Consider the following 26,253-nt stretch of genomic DNA (forward strand, 5'->3'; position numbering starts at 1 on the left):
GATCGAGAGAGATACCACTGCCCTTTACTCATAAGATCCTATTTTTCTATCATACATTGTTGCAGAACGTACTAGTACATCACATGTAATTATTTTTTCTGCCAGCTTTAGAAAAGGGATCATCAGAGTGTTCCGACTAATGACGCTCTAGCCATGAAACAATCCAGTTTCTAAGGAAATCGAACACCAAAAGATCATATAGACGAACTGTTTATTCTATTGAACCCGACAAAATTCATTTTTCAATCACTTCTTTGTCAAACACTCTTCCCTGCAACTTCTCAGACAGCATCCTAGCTAGAAACTGGTTCCCTACAAAACATAAACTATTCCAATGCTTAGCCCTTCGAAAGAAAATATGTGCCTTTAGGTGAAGGAGGAAAATGACATTCTTGATCGAAGAGGTCCACAATTCTGTAACACGTTCAATTTTGTCAAGTGGGGCGCCGTATGAAACGAAAACCATGGAAAATGAGAAAAATACAAACACAAGTCATTGTCCATGGACATGCATTTGGTCCAGACTAATTAATGTTAACCGTGTTGACTTGGTTACTGAAGTTTTCCATGAGATCTATTATTTTCAGCGTACAATATGCGTAAAATTAATCATCCTTCACAGTAATTCCCCTTTATTTATTTAAACGGGTCTACTTCCGACATCATATCCACAGGTAGCGCATTCATCATAGTTAGAAACTCCAGCTCCGTTAGCTTAATGAATGACTTCCATTTTGCCACGTCTTTGAGAAAAAGAAAAGGTATGCGAGGTATGCAACGGAAGGAATAAATGCAGACGCGAAAATGTAGACTTACAAATATATACGAATAAGGGCATGCCCTCGGGGAGAAGCAAGTTTTTGGTGGAAAAAAGAGGGTTAGAGAAGTGGTTGGACATATGAAATTTTGGTCGTCTGAGTACGAGATTTCAACGTCCTTTTTGCTGACTTTTAGCATGAAAAATGTGACGAATTAATGGGTACATAGAATTCGTGTAATATACTGCAAAGAGTGAACTAAAGACTGGTCAGTTTTTCCCCGATGCTTGGGGAACTCGGAATATAAATTAATTAATGACATTATATCTTGCCTTTGTTTTCGGGTAGATCAAAAGCCAATATGAACAATTCTTAGTATACCTTGGAGTGTTCGAGTAACAAGACTTTTGTGTGGTGGGGCAGCGACCGTCCAAAGTTATATGTTTGTAATGTTCCTATTGGGGACATGGAGTGGGATTCTTATGTATGTCGATCGTTGCCTTCCCCCTTTTTGACCAGAAAAAATAAAAAATGAGATAGAGAAAGTAATAAGTACAAGATACATATTCGACATGACGCACCGACCAAGGATAAGTTGATAGCATCCTCAAATGTCCTATTATCATGCCAAGAATATGTACTTGAAGGTCTGAACTTTATCTTGGTAAAAACTCACGAAGACTCAAAAGATGTATAATCTCCACAATGATCGCCTCCATCTATAGTATTTCTTGAGAAATTATTGCACAGGGATATTTCATATATGACGTGATGAGACCAAATATTATAATTGGATCATATGTCATCGCATTACATGAGCAATTGATAACAATACAATGATCGTAACATAAAATACACCTAAATTATGGGGAAAATATCTTATACTCAATCCAAAAAAAAAGAAAAGAATTCTTGTAAAATATTGAAATAAATCGTGTGATATTCTAAAACTCTAAGATAAATAATACAATTTTGCACTTGTAGTGTGATTGACACATGATCTAATTATAGTATTTGGTCTTGCGATATTTTATGAGGGATCTCTATAATAATTTATCGTATTTTTAACTTGAAGGCCGATGAGATATTTCAGCAACGGAGCTACATTTACAAGATATTCTTTTAAAAAAAACCGGAACTTTTTAATTTGCAGTAACATACATACATACATACATATATATATATATATATGCATACAAATGATTTGCAATGAATTTGAATAATATAGGTGTACATCTTGTAATAATTTTTGCGTGAGGAGCACATGTTTTAATAACGTAATGCCAAATAACTCTTTTTGGGGAAATAAACGAAAGAGATTAACTGGTTTTCTTTGGCCGGAGATTAACTGGTTAATATATATAGATATAATGCCTATACTTGTTCTTTTTTTCTCGGTATTATAACGTCAATATATATATATATATATATATTTATATACACTTGTCTGCATGCTCATGTGGAGTAGTTATATAAAAAACAAACTGATTAATATTTTATATGCTTTTCGCGGCCCCGTTTTGATTAGGTGAAGATTAGCAGCCGCCTAGCTATAGTCTTACTGCCTGCGCTAGCTGTATACTCGAAACTGCATAATAGATCATTCAAGTGGAAATTTTTTTATTATTCTAAAAAATAATAATATAATCAATGTCCATATGTAAAAAAAAAAAAAAAAGAGAAGAGAAGAGAGGGAAAAAAAAGCAAAGCTTTTATATATGTTTACCATATGATTGGATTCACCAGGCGTCGTTTCGCCGCTAAATATGAAGTTATCATAAGGCATTTTTAGTAAACTCAAGAGTATCAACAGTTCAATGTACAAAGTAGCCACGTAACGTTCTCAATAGTTATATCCTACTTATATTTTAACCCCTCAATGTTTTCTCCATCTTCTTTGTCTGTCACACGATTAAGGTTTTTTTTTATGGATTAAGTTGACCCATCAATAGTTATATCCTACTTATATTTTAACCCATGATTAATCGTGTGTGTCACACGATTAAGTTGACTTTATTCTTTAGTAGGAAAAATTCTCTATGCATGTGATTATACGTAATTTTCAGCATATTTTTTATAATCCTTGATTTCTTAGAGTACTAGAATAATATCTCTTTTTTTGGTGTAATTTAGATAAAGAGAGATTCTAATTCCAATTTATTACTAAGAAACTTTTACATCGGGTTTCGTTTCTCTCTTCTACTATTTCCTATGAGATTTGAAAGCTTATCTTACAATAAGAAAAAGTAAATAAATAAATAAAATAAACAAATGAAGACGGAGACGGTAAGAGTTTGGGAGCCATAGTGCACTTATAGTGAAAACGTTTGTGTAAGTTAATAAATCAAGAAAACCTTTAGATAGTTCCAAGGAGAATGTCTAATTCAGCACATTAGGGAGTAAAATAACACTTTTAGGACAAGTTGGAGGACCAATATAGCCCTTTGTCCAAAATATATATACATTCATAGGCTCCTTTTAAAATCAGAAGACGCTGAACATGTGATACTTATATCAAATGCTTTAGATTCAAAATTTATTATTATAAGAGTTAAACAAAAGAATGACAATATACATGTATGAGGCTTTGCAAAAGCTTGGGTATTACTGGATAGTTTTAAAAATATATAATTGTTGTATTTATCGGGCTCATTATCTTTTTCTTTTTCCTAATGAAATTATCTCCTTGCTCGCCTGGACATTGATTAGCACATTCAATATTTATGTTAGTAGGTCGGATTATTATTTTCTCAAATTGCGCGATGAAGTAAATTAATTAACGAAGAATTTCTCGCCAAGGAGGGAATTCTATAAGATATCTCATCAATTGTCATGGTTTTTCCTTAGATAGACGATCTCTGGAATTGCCGTTGGATGCTATTTGTACATGGATAAATATGATAATAAGCTTTTATAATTTGCCAAAATGATAATAGAAAAATATGCATGATATAAAAATAGTTTTTCTTCATTTTTTTTTGTAAAAAGAAGTTGCGAAAAATATTACTCTTAAAAATTAGGTAGATGTAACATTAATTTTTTTCCTTTCAAACTTTTATCGATATGAAATATTATATCCACATACATTTACAATAATATGCGGAAATGAAATTTTTAAACTTCATTCTTGATTCTTGAGTCCATACTAACAATTACGTTTGAGTCATGACATATTTGGCTAAACAAACCATAGAATTGCGATGGAACGGTGTTCAAGAAAACGGTAAATTCTTCTTTTGGGTTAAAAAGAATTGGTGGATTTACTAGCCGGGATTTGAAATTTCCCCTTCCGTTAATTTTTACTTTTTACCTCTCCTTTTTTCCTTTTTAAGCTCATAATTAATTATTATTGTATTTTTGGACGTTAGAGTCAACTAAGAAAAATAATTTAAAAGAAAAAAAATTGCCACTTTTGCTTTAAAGGTGAGATTAAAATTAAAGCCCACCCAATTAAGGGCGAGATAATACATGCCAAGTTCTCGTCTGGCTTACTTTGGGGATGCCCCGGGCCACGCGCCAAAAGATGGGCCCCACTTGATCATTTGGTCAACCCCCCAAATAATTCTATGCATCCGTCTATAAGTAAGAAAAATAAATTTTCTTTCTTTTGGCTGAACTTGAATGAATATAAATAGGATCAGATTTTTCTCTTACAAAGATGTTAATAAAAAAAGAGACCGTATTGACATTAGAGGAAGAAATTATGATTATTCCGTGGTCGAAAAGATTAGAATTTATACTCACTATTATTATTATTATAACTTGTAAATTAATTACGATTATTCACAAACTCGCAGTTTTATAATGTTAGGCACGTTCTTTTTATTTATGCATGCCCAGCTTACAATAAATTTCTTATTTATTGTTCACCAAAAAAATCTTTTTTATTTGCTAATAAAGGATAAATTTAAATTTTCTATTTCTTTAAAAGAAAAGGGGATAGATAATAATGATATTTAAAGTGAATCTCATCTTTTTAAGTTAAGAACAACCCGACATCGGATCTTTGCTGACAATCTGACACATAAAACCTGCTGTAGTTGTAATTTTTTGAAAAAGTGAATTCCTTTTGGGTGAGAGGTTGACATATAGACTATATAGTGTTTGTCAAAAAAGGCCATATGAAGATTTCAAAAACTTACCAAATCGAGCATGCTATTTTTCTATATTCTCAAACCATGAATACAATGTTAGAATTTTGCTAACATAATTACGTGTCATCGTGATACGTTTAGTATTTTCAATTCCAGCGTTTAGTATTTCAATTTAAATATTTAATATTTTTAATAATCATGATTATGATGAGCTTTTTTGTTTCCACTTTTAATTTAAGTGTTTAGTATTTTATATAATCCTTCACAAATAGCAAAAGTACTAAACACTTTAACTAAAATACCAACATTTAAACTAAAATATTAAACACGTCACGATAACACGGAGTCCTATTAGAATTTTTCTACCATGCTAATAGTACACGACAACACTAACTTCGATTATTTATGCCATTTATTAGATGGAATTTGAGGTATAAGTTCGGAGGTGGTATCTTTTTTTAATTCTCCCCAAAATCTCAAAAGAGTTTGTGTCCGCACCGTGGGGTTAAAAATTTTTCTTAATTCAAGTTTTATCTATAGAAAAAGAATTTTCTTAGCTCATGGGATTTAAATAGTTGATTTATTAGTAATAATAAATGAAAATGCTAAGCCAAATCCACACCTAATCATATAACGCCACTTCTTTCGAAATAGTGCAAGGCGCAATTGAATCGAATTACCAATCCAATATCAATTAACTATCAAAGTTTCGAGGTTTCCTTTGAATAATCTCAAGCAAGCTGTGCTCCCCCCAATTAGATTTCCCCATGAACATAGAAAGATTAAAGAAGAAGAATATTCTCTCTAATTATCACTTGGAGGGAAATAATAAAAAGGAAAAAAGTTGCATTGTTAGTTCTAACTTTTTCCCAGCCTAATGCAAAGCCAAGTACAGCTTTTTACCCAAAAATGTCAATGCGCATATATATATCTTTTTGGTGGAAGTTCAATGCATATATTATTGCCTGAAATCCTCAACTAAACTTCATTTTATTTTAGTAAGTCCTCATAGGACTAGATTATTGAGAATTTGCAATTAACTATTCCTGCTTATTATTCTCAAATTACGATGAAACATTATTCAGGAATACGATTTAATATTGTTGGTATTTGACAATAAATTGATAACCTAGAGAAATGCCACAGAGGTAGATTTGATAATCCAAAAGGTCTTCACTGAACCATGATTAGTGTGACCGACTTCCCGCATGCACCTTCAGGATTCACGACCTACTTATTATCCAACATATACACAACAATGCAGTCGCAACTTTCAGCACTGTCTTTTATTTTTTAAATGATAAAAATAATTCTAATCAATTCTGTCAGATCAGATCGGATTAGAAAGACGAACAAAATCAAGTAACCGGGCACGTACTTATTCAATAGAAATAGAAGGGTTTCTGTTTTTTTCACTCTTTCCCTTGTCAGGCTAAGAAGAATCCAGCAAAGATTCATGTGATGGTTTTGCTGATAATGTGCTGAACGTAACTCCTTATATGTCCTGAGCATAACTCATCACCTGTCTATTTTGGGGCAGTTGAGTAAATCATTTTCTATTTTTTCTAATTTCTTTTTGACCTTAACAAAAAAAAAATAAAAATAAAGAAGAAGAAGAAGAAAAGGGCAACAGAAAACGAATGGACAGGAATATGGATAAGTGCTCGTCAAAGCTGGAGCAGTCAAATTTCAATCCAAGAAATTCCAGAGAGAGAGAGAGAGAGAGAGAGAGAGAAGAAAACGAAGAAGAAGAAGAAGAAGAAGGAGGGCATTGAAGAAAATGGAGAAATAGTATTTAATTTCGATTTTATTTTTATATAATATTGAAGAAAAAGAAGAAGGGCAATTGGATTTCTTTGGAATTTCTATCGGTCTCTCTTTCCATTCGCCTCCACAAACGCGCATAAACCAACCAAAGGGGGATCGAATTCCTCTTTCTTTTCCACTGACCTTAAAAAGGGGCCCCTTTCAGGAAGATTCATTGAGTTTAGCTCTCTCACAGCAGAAGAAGAAGAAGAAAAGGAGCGAAACCCGTCAACGAGAGTAAGAGTTTCCTCTCTCTGATTTGTTGATTGCTTTTGAGTTCTGGTTCTGGGTTTCCCCGGAAAGAGTGTGTTCTTGGATTTCGGAGACTCCGAGGTTGTCGCTTGCTGTGTAATTTCACCTGAAGGTGTAATCTTTGGAGCCTAAGGTTTCATAAAGTTCTGATTTTGGGCAAGAACAGTCTGTTAACCTCGGTTTCTTGGAGGGAATATTGGTTACCTTCGACCTCGGATTGGTTAAATCTTGTCTATGGCGTGTGCTGCGATTTTCTCATCCCTGAGAAGGAGGAGGTCCCCCTCCCTGGAGGTGTTCTTGGCCCCGGTGGACCTCTCCGATATAACCCTCGTGCAGACCCTCGCGTCGATCTCGGCTGAGCTCGTCTCGTGCTTCTCGGGCAAGTCCCTCTTTTTCCAGCGCAAGAACTCCCGCTCCCTGATTCGTCGGATCGAGGTATTCCTGGTCCTGTTGGAGTACTTGCGGGACTCGGGATCGAACCTTCCTCCTGCTGCTGTTTTATGCTTCAAGGAGCTCTACCTGTTACTGTACCGGTCGAAGATACTGCTCGATTATTGTTCACAATCGGGAAAGCTATGGCTCCTGCTTCAGAACCGGACGATCTCGGGGCACTTCCATGATCTAGATCAGGAGATATACACCCTGTTGGATGTTTTCCCGATAAAAGATATCGAATTGAGTGAAGACATAAGGGAGCAAATCGAGCTGTTGCAGAGGCAATCGAGGAGGGACTGCTTGTACATAGACAAGCATGACGAGGCCCTGAGAGTTCAGTTCTTTGGTTTCCTTGAGGAGTTCGAGAATGGGAGGGTCCCCAACCCCATTCAGCTGAGAGTGTTCTTTACGGAGAAATTGAAAATTCGAGATGCTAAGAGCTGTAGGGTGGAAATCGAGTTTCTGGAGGAGCAGGTGGTGAACCATCAGGGGGACCTGGAGCCCGCAGTCTCAGTGCTTAATGGGTTTATTGCCCTCCTGAGGTACTGCAGGTTCCTACTTTACAGGTCTGAGTTAGAGGAGGATGAAGTTGAGTATGGTATTTCAAAGAACCTGAAGAAGAAGAAGACAAAGGGCCTGATCACTCGGGAGATGGCTGAGACCTTTGTCGCGGTTCCAAAAGATTTCTGCTGCCCAATTTCACTGGACCTGATGCGGGACCCCGTGATTACATCCACGGGGCAGACGTATGATCGGAGTTCAATCTCGAGGTGGGTACAAGGAGGCCATGTTACCTGTCCGAAAACAGGGCAAATGCTGGCTCACTCAAAGCTGGTACCAAACCGGGCTCTGAGAAATTTTATTCATCAGTGGTGCTCTGCTCATGGAATCCCATATGAGCCACTTGAAGCCGTTGATTCCTCGACGGAGTTTCTCACGGCGGCTTCTCCCTCAAAGGCTGCCTTAGAAGCCAATAAAGCCGCATCGGCTCTTCTTGTTCAGGAGCTCAGGGATGGTTCTCAAGGTGCAAAGTGTGTGGCTGCAAGAGAGATCCGGCTCTTGGCCAAGACTGCAAAGGAGAACCGAGCTTTTATTGCCGAAGCTGGTGCAATACCTTATCTTAGGGATTTACTCTCTTCGACAAATCCCGTAGCTCAGGAGAATTCCGTGACAGCTATGCTTAACTTATCAATACATGAAAAGAACAGGAGTCGGATTATGGAGGAAATGGGTTGCTTGAAGTCGATAGTCGAAGTTCTAAGACATGGGCATACGACTGGGGCCAGGGAGAATGCTGCAGCCACGTTGTTTAGTTTGTCTGCAGTTCATGATTACAAGAAGAGGATTGCCGATGAGGAAGGGGCTGTAGAGGCCCTGTCGGGCCTTCTGCGTGATGGCACTTCCAGGGGAAAGAAGGATGCAGTAACAGCCCTCTTCAATTTGAGCACCCACACGGAAAATTGTGCGAAGATGATTGAGTCCAAGGCAGTGGCTGCCCTGGTTGGCGCTTTGGGGGATGAGGGGGTTGCGGAGGAAGCAGCCGGTGCTTTGACCCTGATTGTGAGGCAGCCTCTCGGGGCAGAGGCGGTAGCAGGGGAAGAGTCAGCTGTGGCGGGCCTGATTGCAGTGATGCGAGGCGGGACTCCACGGGGGAAGGAGAATGCGGTGGCAGCCCTGCTTGAGCTTTGCCGGAGTGGTGGCAGTGTCACAACAGAGCGAGTGATCAGGGCCCCTGCCCTGGCTGGCCTGCTCCAGACTCTCCTTTTCACGGGAACCAAGCGGGCCCGGAGGAAGGCAGCATCCCTGGCCCGGGTCTTTCAAAGGATCGAGAATGGGCCATTGCACTTGGGTGGTTTGAGTCCAGGGTATGCATTTGCGGGGAATTCAGGCGTTAGCAGGAGTTCGGGCTTTGGGGGTGATGTCTCGATGCCGGTATCCATCTCCGTGCCCGTTTTGTAGTAGTAATGGAATAGCGAAGACAACAGTACACCTTTTTCTTCTTCTTCCGTTCCCTTACCCTCTCCTCCTCTCCTTTTGATATTCTTGTCCCCCCATTCTATTGATTATGTACACAAATTCTTTTATTGGAAGATACATAAAGCCGATAAGAAGAACTTATAGAAATGTCTCATACTTCTTTTGCAAGAAATAAGGAATCTCATGTTACATCTGTTGTTAGAGCAAGTCATACAAACGGAGACGACTCGAGGTCGTAAACCTGTTTTGCTGTCTCGATGATGTGACGTCCTGAGTTTTCCGGTCAGCAGGCACCCTGCAAATAGTCTGCTATAAATCATGCTGATTTCATGCCCATATAGAAAGATCAAAGATTGCTTGTTCGTGTTCGATTATAATGATCAAGTTTACGAGCAAAGCAGAGTTTGACATATGGAGATTTACGGAGACGTCAGTTCCAAGTGTTTCATTCCGAAATGAAAACTGGGCCTGGACTTGGTTTGAATGGATCAGATCAATCATAACCATTGATTATGATCTCATTTAGGTGGCCTTATCGATAATTAACGAGCCAAGGAGGAAGCAATTACGGTGAATCCTGTGGCCACTGCCAAGATTGGACAAATTGGTTTTCTTTGTTTCTGATGATGATTTCCACTTCTTGATGGGTTTCAGCAGCCCAGCAGGCTTGCCCTTCCCTGCCTCATGTCAGCTTGCACTTCACAAGGCAGAAATCTCATGTGCCTATCGCACCGATTAAAAGTACGGATCACTAGAAATCACACGATTATAAAAAGGGTCGGTCTCATCATCACCATTCATATCTTCTTCTCGTGAACCCTCTAGCATGTTCCGTGTACTCGAATTCATCGTCTCCAGTCCGTTGCAATTGGAAGCAAAAGGAATGGTGAGGTGCGTGGGACAAGGTCTCATGATGAGATACATGCTTAGTGGGAGTTGCAAGGAGGCAATTTTCTTGGAAGTAATTGGCCATTTCTCATCTTCCTTTTTGTTGATGGAGTGGAAGAAGATCTATCAATGTGGAAGCAATGATGGTAACAAATTATGTTGAAGGTATGGCCATGATTTTGTCCACAATAATTATATATCCTTCGACCTTGTTTATCGGAATAAAGACGTTCATTATCTAAAATATAAATATCAATTCACGTCGCACATCTACACAATAATAATCTATTAAAATGTAACGAAGTCGCCTATATTGTAGCAATGATTTAGTATATTATCCAAAAATTTGGAGAATATGAGTGGATTTCATGATTATCAACAAAAGAAAAGAAGAAGAGTAATTATATCTATTTATCTATATATTTTTGGCCCATGAAGAAGATGCGCAATGTGCAAAAGAAAATGCATAGATAATGATGGCTTACATTCCAAAGATATTTATTAGTGTTCTTATAATTATTATTGATTCCTTACCTTATAGCTCTTCAAAAAACTATCTTGCCTCCCCTTTAAAGTGAAAAGACGGCAGTTCTTCTATGGCAAGAGTCGATATTTTTATCGTGATTTTTAGTGTTGTCGCTTCCGATCCCATGAAAACGGCGTAAAACCATATAAGCTCACCTATCATAAGCAAGGGTGGCATATGCTGGTAAGAGTCGCAGGCACGATCTTTATTCCTATTGTTCTTTTTTCTGCTAAGTTGATGATACGGCCATTCGTCCAACGGTGATCGAGGTATCTAGTTTCAAGACAACCGGTAAGTCGAGGAGGCAGGCATACCGATCCATTCTTAATTCATTACCTCAGCAAACCTCCTCCTCCTACATAATATTGAGTTCCAGTCAATGGGATCCCTGAGAAGACATGATAATAAAGTGTACAATCCAAAAACATACGAAAATAAATTGGTTTTAGAGTCAGACATTATTTAAATGTACATGTGTCTATTAGTCTATGTATAACACGGCACTAAACTGAAAAAATCTGTAATAAGTCAATTCCATCCAAAATTCCTGCTGCTTGCAACCCGGGTACCCAGCTCGATCATTAGTAACCTGCAGAAACAACATTTAACTGTCAGTTACAGGTTCAACTAGTCAAGAAATTAGATATTTTCGAAGGAAACTTTACAGTGAACAATGAAATTTAAACATTAACGTCGAGGTCTGAGATCTATACAGATGAACAAAAATTGCAAGCTCTAAGGAACAAACAGGCAATGCGGGGAAAGACAGGGGGAAACAAGGCAAAGATGGCCTGCCATCATTCAACCAGGAAAAAAACTATTAACCAATGCTAAGAGTCGTTTCCTAAGCCAGTCCGCCAATCATTTCATCCTCACGTTACTTGTAAGTCCCTGGAAAAATGGTCATACTGGAGCTTAGGGAACTGATTTCAGAAACATGGGGAGAATCTGATGCTGAAGTTTCTACTGTTCAGAAGCCAATTAACCCAACCATGTACGTTCTCGGGATGAGACACAAGTGCATGAAAATGAGATATTCATAACTGAATTCCCATTCCGGAAAAAGCTTTAAATAGTCCTCCCATCAATTAGGAGAAGCTTATAAATTTTGCTAGAACCAATCCAAGCAGTTCATGAAACTATACAGCAACAGCAGACTTGGGATTTAGGAACTACAGCATGGATACACAAAACCGACGGAAGTCTAATGAAGTCATCCCGACTCTTACCAAGAGCTGATGCTCCTTCCACTTCTCGAAGGATGACTTCAATCTGTATACTGATTTATCCTAACAGGAAGAACGTGGGGACAAACTGCTGTGATAAGGAAAAGAGACCAATCTTCTAATCGAAACCCCTTTAACCCTGGAGGTCTCTCGAAAAAGTAGCAGAAGAGGAGTGGTAAAGAAAAGATGCTTTCGAGGCAGAACAATATTTGCATACATTCCAAGATATAGCAAGAGTTACAGCTCACGACCCAACAGAAAGATTATTACAATGAACACAACTATATATGCAAATTCAAAGACACAGGTTCCACACAATATCAGATCACAGTAAATGCCACTCTAGCACTCTCAGGATGCCATACTGAAGATTACTGTAATGGAAATCGATCATCACAATTAAGGGGGAAAAAAGGGAAGAAAACCAGAGATTAAACAGAACATTAATTCAATGCGGGATACAACAGATTGGGACCATACCTAAATTATTATAACAGCGCCACCGAGCCATCAAAATCGGGAAAATCAATCGCGCAGCCAATTAAGTTCTTTCCGCAGGGGTAAGATGGCCCATCTGCTCCGCTAGGTAATTTACAGTCCTCACGCTCCACCAATATCTTCCGTCAGTGCTACTCTTGCCCTCGTTCTTGTCTTTCCTCTCTGACTGAACCTCCTGAGTCTCCGACGAACCCGGATTCTCTGTTAGGAACTGTTCCCAGAAAACATCGTTGACACCTGTAGTAACAGGATTGGCCTCCTTCTGTTCCTTAGATGGGGCTGGCCCAGGAGGTTCAGAAGCAGGTGGCACGGCAGGTTCAGAGTTCATGTCTATAGCAGGGCATTCAGCACAACTAGCGGCCTCGTCGAGTTCAAGGTTGTTTGAGATGGAGAAACAATGATCGAAAGTTTGACTAGCATCACTCATGATGTTCTCCCATATGGTTAACGAAGACTCAAGCTGATCATAGAGATCCATCATTGATGTTAACCCAGAAGAAGCCCCGTCTGAGTTTTCTTTACCTGAAATCTGGGAAGTCCCGGGGCTACTTTCCTCTCCATTTCCCTCATCTTGAAGGTAACCTAATCGAGGCAACCTTCTTTTTCTGTCATTAGGTTCAGACTCGAACAGCAACGTCAAAGCAAGACCCGGTTTTTGCAACACATCTGCTAAGTTCGAGACCATACTTTTGTGCCGCTGTTCCATTGAATGGAACCTATCCTTCAATCCCCGAACCTGAATATCAAGCTCCGCCCTCTCCTTTTCGTGCTTCTGTACCTCTGAAACGAGAGATTCTTTCTCATTTTTAAGCCTCTCCATATCGTCCTTCAATCCTTGTCTCTCCGATTCAGTCAGTGGTTGGACGGTCCCTTGAGTTTGGACATTTTGACCCGAATGGCTGTGGACTGGCTTTCGTCGGTGGATATTCCTTAGAAGGTTCGGTTGACCTCTTATGAAGCCATCATTGGCGAATTCCCATTTTTCAGGGTCACTCTTTCGGAAGCCCTGCCGAGAATTAAAGAATCTGTTTAATGCACATCACCAATAAAGGGTAACAACAATATTTTGTATACACTTAAATAGAATAATCAGAAGGGCTTGAAATCATTTTAACTTACATATGTATTTAGTTGCCTGATAAAGCTTGAGAAGTTACTGTGCTTGAAGTATTTCGGGAGCAAAACTCGGGCAAATTCCGGCGGGTCCCACACGACGAAGCTTTTATTATTTTCACTCCAGGAGACAATCGAGTCGGTTGAAGAATCATCTACCATCTCGTAAGTCTTCGAAAGGAAAGGAGGCAGTGAACCGCAGCTGGTCATAGTGTCGTCCATTTCAGTTGATTCTAACCTCCGATGGCAATCTTAACCGATCCAAATTCAGTATGAGTCCAACACTATCAACCTCTGCAACAGAACTATCTATCATTTGCTGACAAATTACCAAGCCTGGACTCAAATTCAATCAATAAAGCACGTCCTCCATTGACAAGCAATCAGAATTCCTCATCACAACAATCCTATCCTGTATCTCAGGAGCATGAATGATCGAACCCTCGAAACGAACACCCGAATAGGCTTAATTGACGTATCACCCCCAGCAACGTAAGATCACTGCAGATAGAATCAAATGCTCAACCCCCAACCTTACCAAAATCAGGAGGTCAACGCCTCGTCAATCGAAGAATTCAATTGACTCGCAATTCAGACCCGATCCCAGAATTGGAACTTCTCCAAGCAAACTCCTATACACCCGGACGAAACCCAACAGGAATTGGGTTTTACCGACAAGGAAAGAACACGGCAGTTAATTCCGTTATCAGTTGAAAAACCCGACCTTTGCCAAGCTTCTGAATGAAGTCCCTGCCGGCGCAGAAATTTCAACAGAACGGCAAAAAGGGATATCAAAGACACAAAATGGTGCGGGGGAAAGCAACAACGACAGAGCTTGTAATTCCAAACAACCGATGAAATCGAAAAGCTTTGATATGCCATTACCTTTGATTCGAAGGGGGGAGACGTGGAGACGAAGGGGGCGAAGCGACGGGGAAGGTGGTGAGGTCGCGAAGACCGCCGCGCTCTTGCCGGGTGTTTTGGTTTGTTATAGATTTTTAATTAAAAAATCCTCTGATTCGCCATAAGGAATTTTTCTTTTTCTTTTTTCACTGTATACAGTATATTCGGAAGTTCAACGGTCCCGACCAATCCAATTTCAACCCGATCCGTCCACTAAGGGATAAAATTATCACAGTCAAGGATCATTCATAAGACTCGAACCTAAAATTTTATTTAAGAAACTTAAGTGTTGAACCTCTTAAACTAACTCTAGTTCCTGCGACAAAGATTTTTCAAAGAATTATAATCAGGATTTGTTCTCTCTCTCTTATTCCAATGCCACTATTCGTGAATAAGAATATATACAATTTTTTTAAAAAAAATAAAGGGAATTCGATGCTATTCCACAAATGGAATTTATTCAGTTTCTGATTAGAATTCATGGCGGAAAATTGAATATTTAAATGTGATATTGAGATGCAGGGCTGGATGAAAGCTCAATACAGATGGAGCCGCTAAAGGTAATCCGGTTATGATCGGTGCAAGAGAATTGACTCGTGACGATGGGTGGTGGTTATGTAGGTTCGTACGTACATGATATTGTCCATTGGACATTGGTGAAAGCTGCGCTTTGGGGAGGTGACGCAGGTTGAAGTTGGCACGAAATTTGGGATATTGATATTTACTCGTAAAGGTCGACTCCCAAGTGGTATTTAACGCTCTTTCATGAGAGAGCGTATTTCGCATGGCCAAGATGGCTAGAGCCACTCGTTCGGGATGTTGAAGATTTCCTCATCAAAGAATGAAGTGTGACTGTGAATTAGACATGACATATATGAAGGAAAAATAGGTCCGTGAATTGGCTGGTGAATCATGCAGGATTATTTCCTTTTGACTTGCATGTTCATAATGTTAGGTTTGACTTTTGCCAATTAATTTTTGAGGATGTTGCTTGAGCAATAGTGCCTCATCGTCGTATCATTTAATTTTATTTAATGAATCAGAAGACTTCTTCTGTCCCATTTTTTTTAAAAAATATAGGGTGTGTTTGGATTTTGAATATTTTTTAACTCAATTCCAGTTACCTTCAATTCAACAACACAATTATTATTTAATCATTATTTTATCTCAACTATTCATTACTTTTTCACATTTTTTCTCATAATTCAACAACACAATTATTACTTAATTATTACTTTATCCAAACTATTTATTACTTTTTCATACTTTTTCTCATAATTCAACATCACAATCATTACAAACCAATTAAAATCAAAACTCAACTCAACTTAACTCTAAATCCAAACACATTCATATATACTAGAGGGATTGCTCGTGAGTGCACGAGTTTGCTTGATCATTTACGTGCATCGTGGGGTATTGGTATAATTGCATATTGGTTTATCCACGTCAAAATATTTTTAAATTTTAACTTAAAATCTCCTGTATTAACAAAATAAAGCACAAGACCAAGAATAGCAGAGCCAAATTAATGATGGAGAATAATATAATATTAGAAGTAAAAGAAAGTTTATTTTTAAGATAAAAATATTAATACATGCAAAAAGTAATATGTGCGATTTCAATGAGTTAAAGAAGATGGGATGAAATTTTTTTAAGAAAATACAAAGCTAGAAAAAATACGAGAGAGGCAGAGAGACAAACGTATCCTTCGGTGTTTGCATTTATATATTTTGATGAGAACGGCAACCAGCGGCTCAAGCATAAGAAAAAAAGATCACGAGAGATTATTTCTTTTTCTTTCATATATTATGAATTAAAATAATACTTTTTTATAACAGAATATATATAAGGACAATATATATTCATTTTCTATATTATAAAAATTAAATAAAATTTACAATATAATAAAATTTCATAAAATGGTTGCGGTGGATAAAAAAATGTAAGTTTATAATATATAGATCTATATATATATATATATATATATATCGAAGAAGGGGAGTTCATTTTAAAAGGGCAGATTATCTAGATATTATATACGTGCACGTTGCCGTATTGGTATAATTGCATATGGTATCAGTTTATCCACTTTCAAATCTTTTTTAAATTTAATTCTATATGAACAAATTAAAGTACAAAGACGATTGAGAATAGCAATAACTAAATTAATGATAAAAAAAAATTAGAAGTGAAAGAAAAGTTCTTTTAAGATTGAAAAATATCCATACATGAAAAAAAAATAATGATTACAATTTCAATGAGTTAAAAAAGATAGGATGGGAAAATTTTACGAAAGTATAAATCTAAAAAAAAAAAAAGAACATTGGAGGCAAAGAAACCAATATATCCTTTGGTTTTTGCATTTTTATATTTTGATGAGAAAGGTAAGAACGGCTCAAGTATAAAAGAAAATATCAGAAGAGATTTTTTTTTCTTTCATATATGAATTAAAATAATATAATTATTTTTAATTTTAAATAAGGAAAAAATATCTTCATTTTTTTACACTATAAAAATCTAATTTAAAATTATATAAAAATTATATATAATATAATTTCTAAAAAAATAGCATTTACCACAACATATATATATATTATGAAATTGCATTTTTTTACCGCATATATATATATATATATTATATCGAAGAAGAGAAGTTCATTTTGAAGGGGCAGATTTTTTTAAAAAAAATACGAGGTTTGAACTTTTTGACAAATATATCTAGACTTTGATATTATCATAAATATAACTTGTCAAATTTATCCACCGTTTGAAAGTTCGTTCATTTCTTTATTATGATCAGACATGACACCCTCCTAATGGGTGACACATTGATAATGAATAAAAACTCTAAAAATTAAGAAAACTGAGAAGGGGACAGTGGAGTCCGATAATAGGAATATAAGCTTTCCCTCTTTACTGGGAAATAGCAATAATTTTATAAAAAATTTAAGAACGATTTTCTTACAATATCGAGATTTTAGGAGGCCGACTCTTTCCTTCAGCCTCCCCTTGGTCCATCCCTGTGAAGCAAAAAAGCATAAACATATACATAGATAGATAGATCGATATGATGGCTAGAAAATTATGACATGATGAATCACGCACTACTAGAAAAAATTTTACATGATCTTATCTCATAATGATAAAATGAGAAAAAATCAATATGATTTTTACAAATAAAAATAATTATAATAATTACTTGAGTGAATAAACTAATTTCCTTATTTATTGTAATTAAATTAGTCCCCTTTCACATCACAAGACAAGTTGGTAGAATCACTGAATATTTCCTCCACAAGAGCAATATCAAGAACGAATATCAACAACTATTCAAGTTAAAAATAGTATACATCTATCTATATATATATATATATATATATATATATTAATTTCACCTACTTTTATGAATTTCTTCCATTTATGCGATGAGAGCCTCCACATTAACGGATTTCTTCCGTTAATAAATACTTTGACTGTTTAAACTACATTTTTTCAAATTTTCGTAATGTATTTCCAATTATTTATTAAATATTTGGACTTTTCTTAAACATGAAGCTAGATGAAATGGGATATGAGTCGTGCTGCGTAATTTCAAGACCCACCCCCTTAAGTACCTATAAATGGATAATACGGAAAGTTGTTATCAAATTATTTCATCGAAATAGGGTGGAGCAAGTGGCGCATACTCTCGATATTTAGTGAAATTATCTGTACTCTTTTATTCCATGAGTATATATGGACATCTTTTGTAATAAAAAAATAAGTATTTCATTTGATATTATTAAAAAAATATAAAACTATACATTTGGTCCTTTGCATTCGGATACTTTTATATTTTAGTCATTTTTTAAAATTTTTTATTGTTTAAATCCTAATACTTTTGAATACTTTTCTGTTTTAGTCATTTTTTTTTCTTGATTCGTTTTCATCAAATACCTTTAATTAAGTTTATATTTTTGTCATTTCATCAAATTTTTTATTAGAAAAGATTTAAACTTTGATCCTCAACTTTTTGAAAGTATTTTTTATCCTATTCTTTTTGGTTCAATTTTTCTTAATTTTAAAGGTTTTGTTTTTCATACTTCTACCCCTCAAATTCCCATAAAAATGATCACATGACATTTTTGAAATTTAAAAAGATTATTATTTAAAAAAAGATTATTATTTTAAAATATGTTTTGTTTCATTTCAAAAGCAATAAATTCTTTATAAGTTTAAAAAATGTAGTGTGGCCATTTTTATGGGAATTTGAGGTGTAGAAGTATAAGAAGCAAAACGTTTAATATTAAGAAAAAATTGAACCAAAAAAGGAATTAGGACAAAATATAATTTGAAAAGGTTGAGGATCAAAATTAAAATATTCTCTAATAAAAAATTTGATAAAGGATGAAAATTAAAAAGTAATCAAATGTAAAACTAACCAAGAAAAAGGAAAATGACTGAAAAAGAAAAGTATTCGAAGGTATAAGATGTAAACGATAAAAAAAATTAAAAAAAGACTAAAATAGAAAAGTATCCAAACTTAGAGAATCAAATTTATAGTTTTCCTTCAAAAAATATATCATTGTTAGGATCAATCATAAAAATAAAAAGAAAATATTGGCACTTACTAATTAATTGCCGAATTTAGAATTTTTATGTAACGGTATTCAATATATTTATATAAAAAAAATCAAGATACATATATGTAAAATTTATTTGACTATTAGTAATCAGTAAGGCTGAATTTTTTTTTTCTCGGTAGGATATGTAAGGCTGATTTATTTCAAAGTTACTGACCATCATTTAGGAACGAGGATGATATGTGAATTATATAAGGCAAAAGAGAGTTATCTCATCACACAATATCGCGGAGTCCACTTTGAATATCTATAATAAATATAAACATGCTGCCCCGCAATTCACTATAAACATTCTAAATGAATAACTATCAATAATAAGTTCATTAATCTATAATATAATATATAAATGGTAAATATGATAAATTGCAATTACAAAATATTTTTGAAAATTTTTTATTGGGTAAATTAGGGGCATCTTAAATTTTATTCTAAAAATAAGTAAAAAAATTAAGGGCCTGAGTGTATAATGACCCACACAACGTTCGGGAACAGTGACTTAGACTTTCTTAAATTTTCTTTTCAAATGTCCATAATGCATTTATAATTTGTTGAATATTTTCAAGGAGACTTTTAATTTTATTTATATTATTATTATTATTATATATGGAAGGTCTACGGTACAATCACTTTAAAGTGGTTACACCATATAATTGAAGTAAATTACTTTAAAATCAAAATAAATTACTTTAATTGATAGTAAATTAATTAAATTGATTTTTGATATATTAAATTACTTTAATAATAAATTATTAAATTACTTTCACTATAATAATAATAATAAATTATTATATATTAAATTAATTTAATAAATTATTATATATTAAATTACTTTAATTGATAGTAAATTATTATATATTAAATTGATTTTTTTCCTGGAGCACCATCGACTCTATGTCCATATAAGGAGAACAATCAGTTAAATATATGAAAAAAAAAGTCTATCTCCATATAAAATATATATTCATAGTACCTAGATTGTCAATGATTCTTTTAAGATGTTGTAATTATTCAATTATATCGGATAATCTTTAAATAAGTACATCTAGAGAATTTTATTGAGATTTAGGAGGGATATATAAACATATCATATCGAATGATAAAAGGTAATAATATAAAACAATGAATTATTTATCCTGAGTTGACGAATCGTAGCAAGATGTATTGATCAGTTCGGAGTTGACGAGCCGCAGGGAGACGCATTTGGTGAGATTTTCACTTTTGGTTTTTGGTTTTGTTGCTATAAAATTTTGTCATACCAAGTAAAATTTTATCTTGCAAAGATAGGATATGGCACTCTCCCTGTCATTAGCTTTCAAGAGGGGGCATTTGATGATATATAAAGTTCGAAATTTACATTGTTATAAAAGTTAACAATTATAATCATTTGTTCGAGTTAGAACTTTACAACCGTGGTCGATAAAGACTTTGCATATAGGGAGCGTTTGGTTCAAGTATTGTTGGATTATATGGAATGTGAAGATCGACGGAAAGTTTATCTACGGAATTTTTTTCCCAAGTTAAAAGTTGAAATGTGATATTGTTGTTTCGATAAATTATATTTAGGGCCATTTGTTTCGATGTAAAGTTCGAATTTTACATTATAAAGTTCGAATTTTACATTATAAAGTTCAAACTTTACATAGTATTTTGCGACTTTTGTTTATAAAGATTGTAAAATGTAACAATTATAATCATTTGCTCGAGTTAGAACTTTACAGTCATGGTCGGTAAAGATTTTGCACTTAAAACAGGTAAAATTGTTAAATTACAACGGAGATAACGATCGTGGGATCCACAATCATCTCTACAAAAATAAATCGTATATTATATTATCATCATTCCCCGTAATTCAATATAATTTACCAAATGCAACAATCTCACATTTCAACTCTTAATCCAGGAAAACAATTCATTATTAAACTTTCCCTTCAATCTTTACATTCACTATAATCTAACAATTCATTACCAAATGCCTAGTTAGATTATATTAGATTACCAGGAATGTGAGTGATCATTTAATATATAATTTATTTTTGTAGAGATGATTGTGGGTCCTACGATCGTAATCTCTGTTGTAATCTAATAATTTCACATATTTTGAATGTAAAGTCTTTACTAACTATGGTTGTAAAATTCTAACTCGAGTAAATGATTATAATAGTTAACTTTTACAACCTCTACAAACAAATACCATAAAATACTATGTAATATTCGAACTTTACAATGTAAATTTTGAACTTTACATGGAACCAAAATGCCTCCTTTACATGTGGAATTGTTAGATTACAACCGAGATTACGGTCGTAGGACCCACAATTATCTCTAAAATAATAAATCATATATATTATCATCAATATTTTCCATAATCCAATATAATTTACCAAATAATACAATCTCACATTTCAACTTTTAACCAAAAAAATTTCATAATTAAACTCTCCCTCTAATATTCACATTTAATGTGGTCTAACAATATTTGAACCAAACGCTCCCAAAGTCATGTTAAAGAAGATGAAAAATGGAATAATTTCAATCTACAGTTTCCCTTGAACAAGGCATACATAATATAGAGCTTTTTCGAATTAAGTTCCAAGAATGAACCATAAAGGCATGCGACGTATTATATATTATATGATGGTATGAATAATTTTTTTCATGTGCAAGTAGATTGTAAAATATAAATCCTGCAAAATAAAATGCGAGCGCTCTAATATTGGTACTTATAATTTTCATCATTTAATTTTCATGTATTTATTTCACAAACTTTATTAGAAATATATAATGCAAACTCCCGCATGTCGTGCTACATGACTGGTTAAAATTTTAGATTGTCCAAATAACGATTTCTAGGGCTTTGATTCGTTATCCACCAAAAAAAAAAAAAGTAAAACAAGTAACAATAAATTAAATAACCATTATCTTCTAGATCCACTCCAAGATTCTTGATGAGTTTGGATTACCGAAAAGTCACAAAACATTCAATCGACAAATGACGACTCGTTTTCCAACACTTAAAACTAGGAGAGTAATTACCATTCACATAATTCTTTTAACTTTCTCATTTGCCCCAATTTAATCTCTGTTCTGTGTGTATATAAATACACACACACACACACTTCCATGTATGTTTTATTGTCATAACTCATAAGAGAATACTACGTGCCTTTGCTTTCTGCTTTGCAAATGGGAAGAGGCCCGTCACCCAAACGGAAGAAGAGCCCTTCCTTCTTCAAGCTCTTCCTCGGTGACTTCCCTACCAAACTCGTACGCGTCTATGATCTCTCCTTCTCTCTTTCACGCACTTAGCTTTACCCGTCCAACAGGATGAAAGTCAAACCAAATTGTTTTTCGATGAGACCACCAGTATGTTCAGCCATTTTCGGCGTCTTCTAGTGAAACTGTTTTGAGTCATTCGATTTATTTTTTGAACAGAAGGTACCACTGGCTTTCGTCAAGAACTTCAGAGGGACGCTCCCCAACAGGATCTGCGTGAAATCCGACGACTTGGAATCAGCAATTTCATGGAGAGTGAAGTTGCGGAAGAATGGAACTGACTGCTACTTGACTAATGGGTGGGAAAAGATCGTGAGAGACTTGAAACTGAAACTCGGAGATTTATTGATTTTCAAGCTCGTGTCTGAGGAAGCTCTCGAGGTTGTCGTGTACGACCCGACTTGCTGTGAGAAAGAGATTGGTGAGTTGCTATATATACGCATTTTGACGTACCATTTTTCTTATTGAATTTCTCTTTTGGATAATGCATGCATTGCATATACAGTATCACTGGAGGGTGATTACGTTTAGGGTTCATTCCATTTTTTTTTATTATATATAATTGGTGCTTTATTGATTACCATTTAATTGGTTTATTGTAGATATTGAACTAAGGCAAGGTGGAGAGGGAGAAGATCACCCCGGAGTTAAGGAGGAGGAGGAGGAGGAGGAGGAGGAGGAGGAGGAGGAAGAAGAATGTGAAGAAGAAGGAGGAGAATGTACTGATACTGATAGTGGAGATTCTGATGAAGAAGAAGCTGGGAGAAAGCCTGCTGCTCGTTCTCCTACCGGTCCTTCATCGTCATCTGCTAGGAGTCTCCTTCCTTACAAGAGGACTCTTACGAAGCATGAGACTAATTACTTCGTAATGTCCCGGATTATCATATTCTACGTTTCAGTTGATTTAGTACAATATTTATTTAGACATTCATGTGATCCTTCTCGCTTATTTCTTTGTGAAATATATTGTTAGGGTGTTTTCAGGTACTACATCCATTGTTGTGAAGTATTTCTTCACATGTCACTTTGATCGATTTGCATATTTTGCAGTCTCTACCTGTGGCAGTTGCTACGGCAGCGGAGCAATGGAGCAAGGAGAGCGCCGTGATTAGAGGCCCTGATGGTCGTAAATGGCATGTAGCCATGAAACAGCAAACCAAGGGTTATCGTAGACTCAGGTTTTCACGTGGGTGGAGCAAATTCATCAGGGACAATAGCCTCTTGCCAGAAGACACTCTTTGTCTCGACTTCAAGGGAGGAAAAAATAATCTGATCAAGACACAAATTAGTAGGGCTCGACACACAGCTAGGCGTTAAATGGTGAAGGATTGAGTTGGACCCTTTCGTTATGTTGTTTGCTTGTTATATATCCATGATATTGCTAATCCCAGTGGCCGACATATGAACTGTCTTCCATTTATAGACTGTCGTGATCAGAACTGTTGGTTTTTGCTTCTCCCATCTTAGGTTATATATATTATCAGCTGACTTCCTCAGCTTGTGTATTTTGCACTGTTGGGATGTATTTGTGCCTTCGGGACCGCCCCATTGTCACGTAAAATTCGGCTACAATCAGTTTAACCGTGTAGATCAAATTCTGATTCTGACCGAGCGAATGCTACTAGTTTAATTAAACCTAACAGAAAATTTGTGATGACGGAAAAGAAAAAGTTGATAATACACATCAAAAGCAATAACAGGTTTAATACCTCCTTAGCCACTAGATCTCGCATTTAAATGTTGCCCGTTTGCCAAAGGTGAAGTATCGAACATGTTTATGTGAACCTATAGTTTCCACCACTTAAGTTATTATTGATTTTTGTACTAGATTCATGAGTTTCTCCTGTAACCGTAAAGTTTATTATCGGTTTTCTATACCAATCTGCATTGACCACTGGCATGGCACGACATTAGGAATGACCTCGGTGTCATTGAGATACAGTAAGTTGGGGCCGATGGAAGCCAACACCAACCACCATGAATGACTAACAATTATGTGAATGAAACTATGAATATAGGATATCCCATGGCAATTAATCAATGAAAAATGGCAACTGCAGTGGTTATATTTTTTTTTAATGCAACCCATCAAAAAATTTTTAGAGGTACGATAGAGGTGATTAGTGGCATAACTCCTATTTTCCCCCTTTCGGGTGGAGGATTAGAGGCATATTTTAGCAATCATACAAACGTACATATTCCACTCATGTTGTAAATTTTCTACCATCTTAACGGAGATCATTTGTATTCGAATAGATGGACAATCGAATGTCATGACCTATTTTCAAAGGGTAACATCTTCTTGTCTCATTTTTCTCATAGAAAAGTCTCTTAATTAAAGCACTTATAAAACCTTAGTGGACCGATCCAGCTCAACTAAATTAGTCGGGGTCAAATTGGGCTTCCGAATACTAAAGTTCACACCAAAAAAACACTTTATAAATCCTTCCAATGAACTCTCAATAAAGAGACTTGGAAAAATCTGCAGAGAGAGAATGTGTACGTGGAGGGGATACTTTCTTACAAATATTTCTATTTAAATGAAAATTTTATTTTGATTTGATGTGAAAAATTAGTCATTTTACATCTAACTTAAGTAAAATAATTATTATTTTGATTTAGTCAACTTCAGTGAACTTTTCTCGACATGCATCGTCTAAGGGGTAAATCTCTCAATCGTAGACTTTTTTCATTTATAAAACTCGAATTCAATATCTCTTTTAATAAAAAATTATATTAAATCATTTGAATCAATCTACGTTAATAAGTGATTTTTTTTTTTCCGGTTACAAGTGTACTTATGGCAAAGCTCTCATTTATCATGAAATGAATGGGAGCATTGACTGCCGGCAGGGAGCAGCGGTTAGGCTCCTCCATGCTTTTATCAAGAATGATTGGGCTTTTCTCGTCTCATTCCCATTTAGTCTCTTTTCAGTATGGACAATGATATATATTACCTTCTCCAGTTTCTTCCCTCGTTTTGCTCAACTACAACTAGTCAAAGCACGTGCCACGGCAAACATATATTGTCTAATTCGAAATACAATCCACGTAGTCTTGTCTATAGCTATGATTCTAGAACAACTCGAGCAAGGATAAAACTATTAATACTATAAATATATATTCAAAAATCCGGTAGATCACTTATAGTGATTTCATAATTATTATGCTCTTTCTAAAAGATTATAATGTCAGCATAGATAATGATGTACATTTCACCTTATAATTATGTGCCATTTTGGCCAATGGCTATATGATATAAAGCTACTCACGGTTGATGAAGACATTATTTATTGGATACATTAGAGATGATTGACTCCAGCATTTTATTTACTCTCATATGATTTGATGAACTCTAAAGTCCTAGATTTGAATCCCTTATGCCTTTGTTCAAACATTTGTTAAAAGTATCCTTTTTAGGTTTGTACTTGGGATACCGACTTCTGTGAATTATATTAGATTTTTGATGGTATAACACTAACGGGGTCGGTACTTGCATTAATTGTTTAGTTCATTTGATATATTCGTACTTGAACATTGCGTAGCGAGGGTGGCAAAATGGTCACTATTGCTAACAATCTTTTTACTTATCAATACAAAAAAAAAAATTCATCTCGATCTTCCATTGGGTTTCTCCCAAAGATAAAAGAAGAGGCATGATGATATTTATCAAATTGAACCTTCATGCCTCAACCTTGACTTTACTTGTTAAAAGATTTTCCAGTCCCTCTATTCAATCGTTCACTATTCATGGATATTGCTATATCAATTATTTTTCACCACAAAAATTTAATCCATAGATGGCAAAAACGATTCCTTAAAGGAAGGAGAGAAAGTCTGACTCCTATTTAGAAGATTAATGTTTAGTCTTTAGCTAAC

At 35.3% G+C, this 26,253-nt stretch overlaps 3 protein-coding genes across 8 annotated transcripts; 2 read left to right on the plus strand and 1 right to left on the minus strand.

Annotated features, from left to right (window-relative positions):
- Window positions 1-6,516: 6,516 nt before the first annotated feature.
- Window positions 6,517-9,515, plus strand: LOC116204859 (U-box domain-containing protein 17). Its single transcript, XM_031537196.1, has one exon. It carries the CDS (start codon window positions 7,145-7,147, stop codon window positions 9,302-9,304), a length of 2,160 nt encoding a protein of 719 aa, XP_031393056.1. The 5' UTR covers window positions 6,517-7,144; the 3' UTR covers window positions 9,305-9,515.
- A 1,591-nt stretch (window positions 9,516-11,106) lies between these two features.
- On the minus strand, window positions 11,107-14,597 carry LOC116205225 (heat stress transcription factor A-4c-like). 6 transcript variants are annotated; one of them, XR_004156479.1, is made up of 5 exons: window positions 14,459-14,597; window positions 14,112-14,205; window positions 13,580-13,867; window positions 12,443-13,466; window positions 11,107-11,325 (listed from the first exon to the last, which is right to left on the minus strand). XR_004156479.1 is itself a non-coding variant. In XM_031537750.1 (3 exons), the coding sequence occupies exons 2-3, from the start codon at window positions 13,793-13,795 to the stop codon at window positions 12,504-12,506; spliced, it is 1,179 nt and encodes a 392-aa protein (XP_031393610.1). In that variant the 5' UTR covers window positions 13,796-14,323; window positions 14,459-14,591; the 3' UTR covers window positions 12,139-12,503. The 6 variants fall into 6 exon arrangements, 1 of the variants encoding a protein (XP_031393610.1); XR_004156478.1 differs by having other exon boundaries at window positions 14,112-14,323; window positions 14,459-14,591; XR_004156480.1 differs by lacking the exon at window positions 14,112-14,205 and having other exon boundaries at window positions 14,459-14,591.
- Window positions 14,598-22,284: 7,687 nt separating this feature from the next.
- On the plus strand, window positions 22,285-23,691 carry LOC116204323 (B3 domain-containing protein REM10-like). Its single transcript, XM_031536412.1, has 4 exons — window positions 22,285-22,365; window positions 22,534-22,795; window positions 23,127-23,239; window positions 23,425-23,691. Exons 1-4 carry the CDS (start codon window positions 22,285-22,287, stop codon window positions 23,689-23,691), a joined length of 723 nt encoding a protein of 240 aa, XP_031392272.1.
- Window positions 23,692-26,253: the final 2,562 nt, after the last annotated feature.

The sequence above is a fragment of the Punica granatum genome, chromosome 4, assembly GCF_007655135.1.
Source record: "Punica granatum isolate Tunisia-2019 chromosome 4, ASM765513v2, whole genome shotgun sequence".
NCBI lineage: Eukaryota > Viridiplantae > Streptophyta > Magnoliopsida > Myrtales > Lythraceae > Punica > Punica granatum.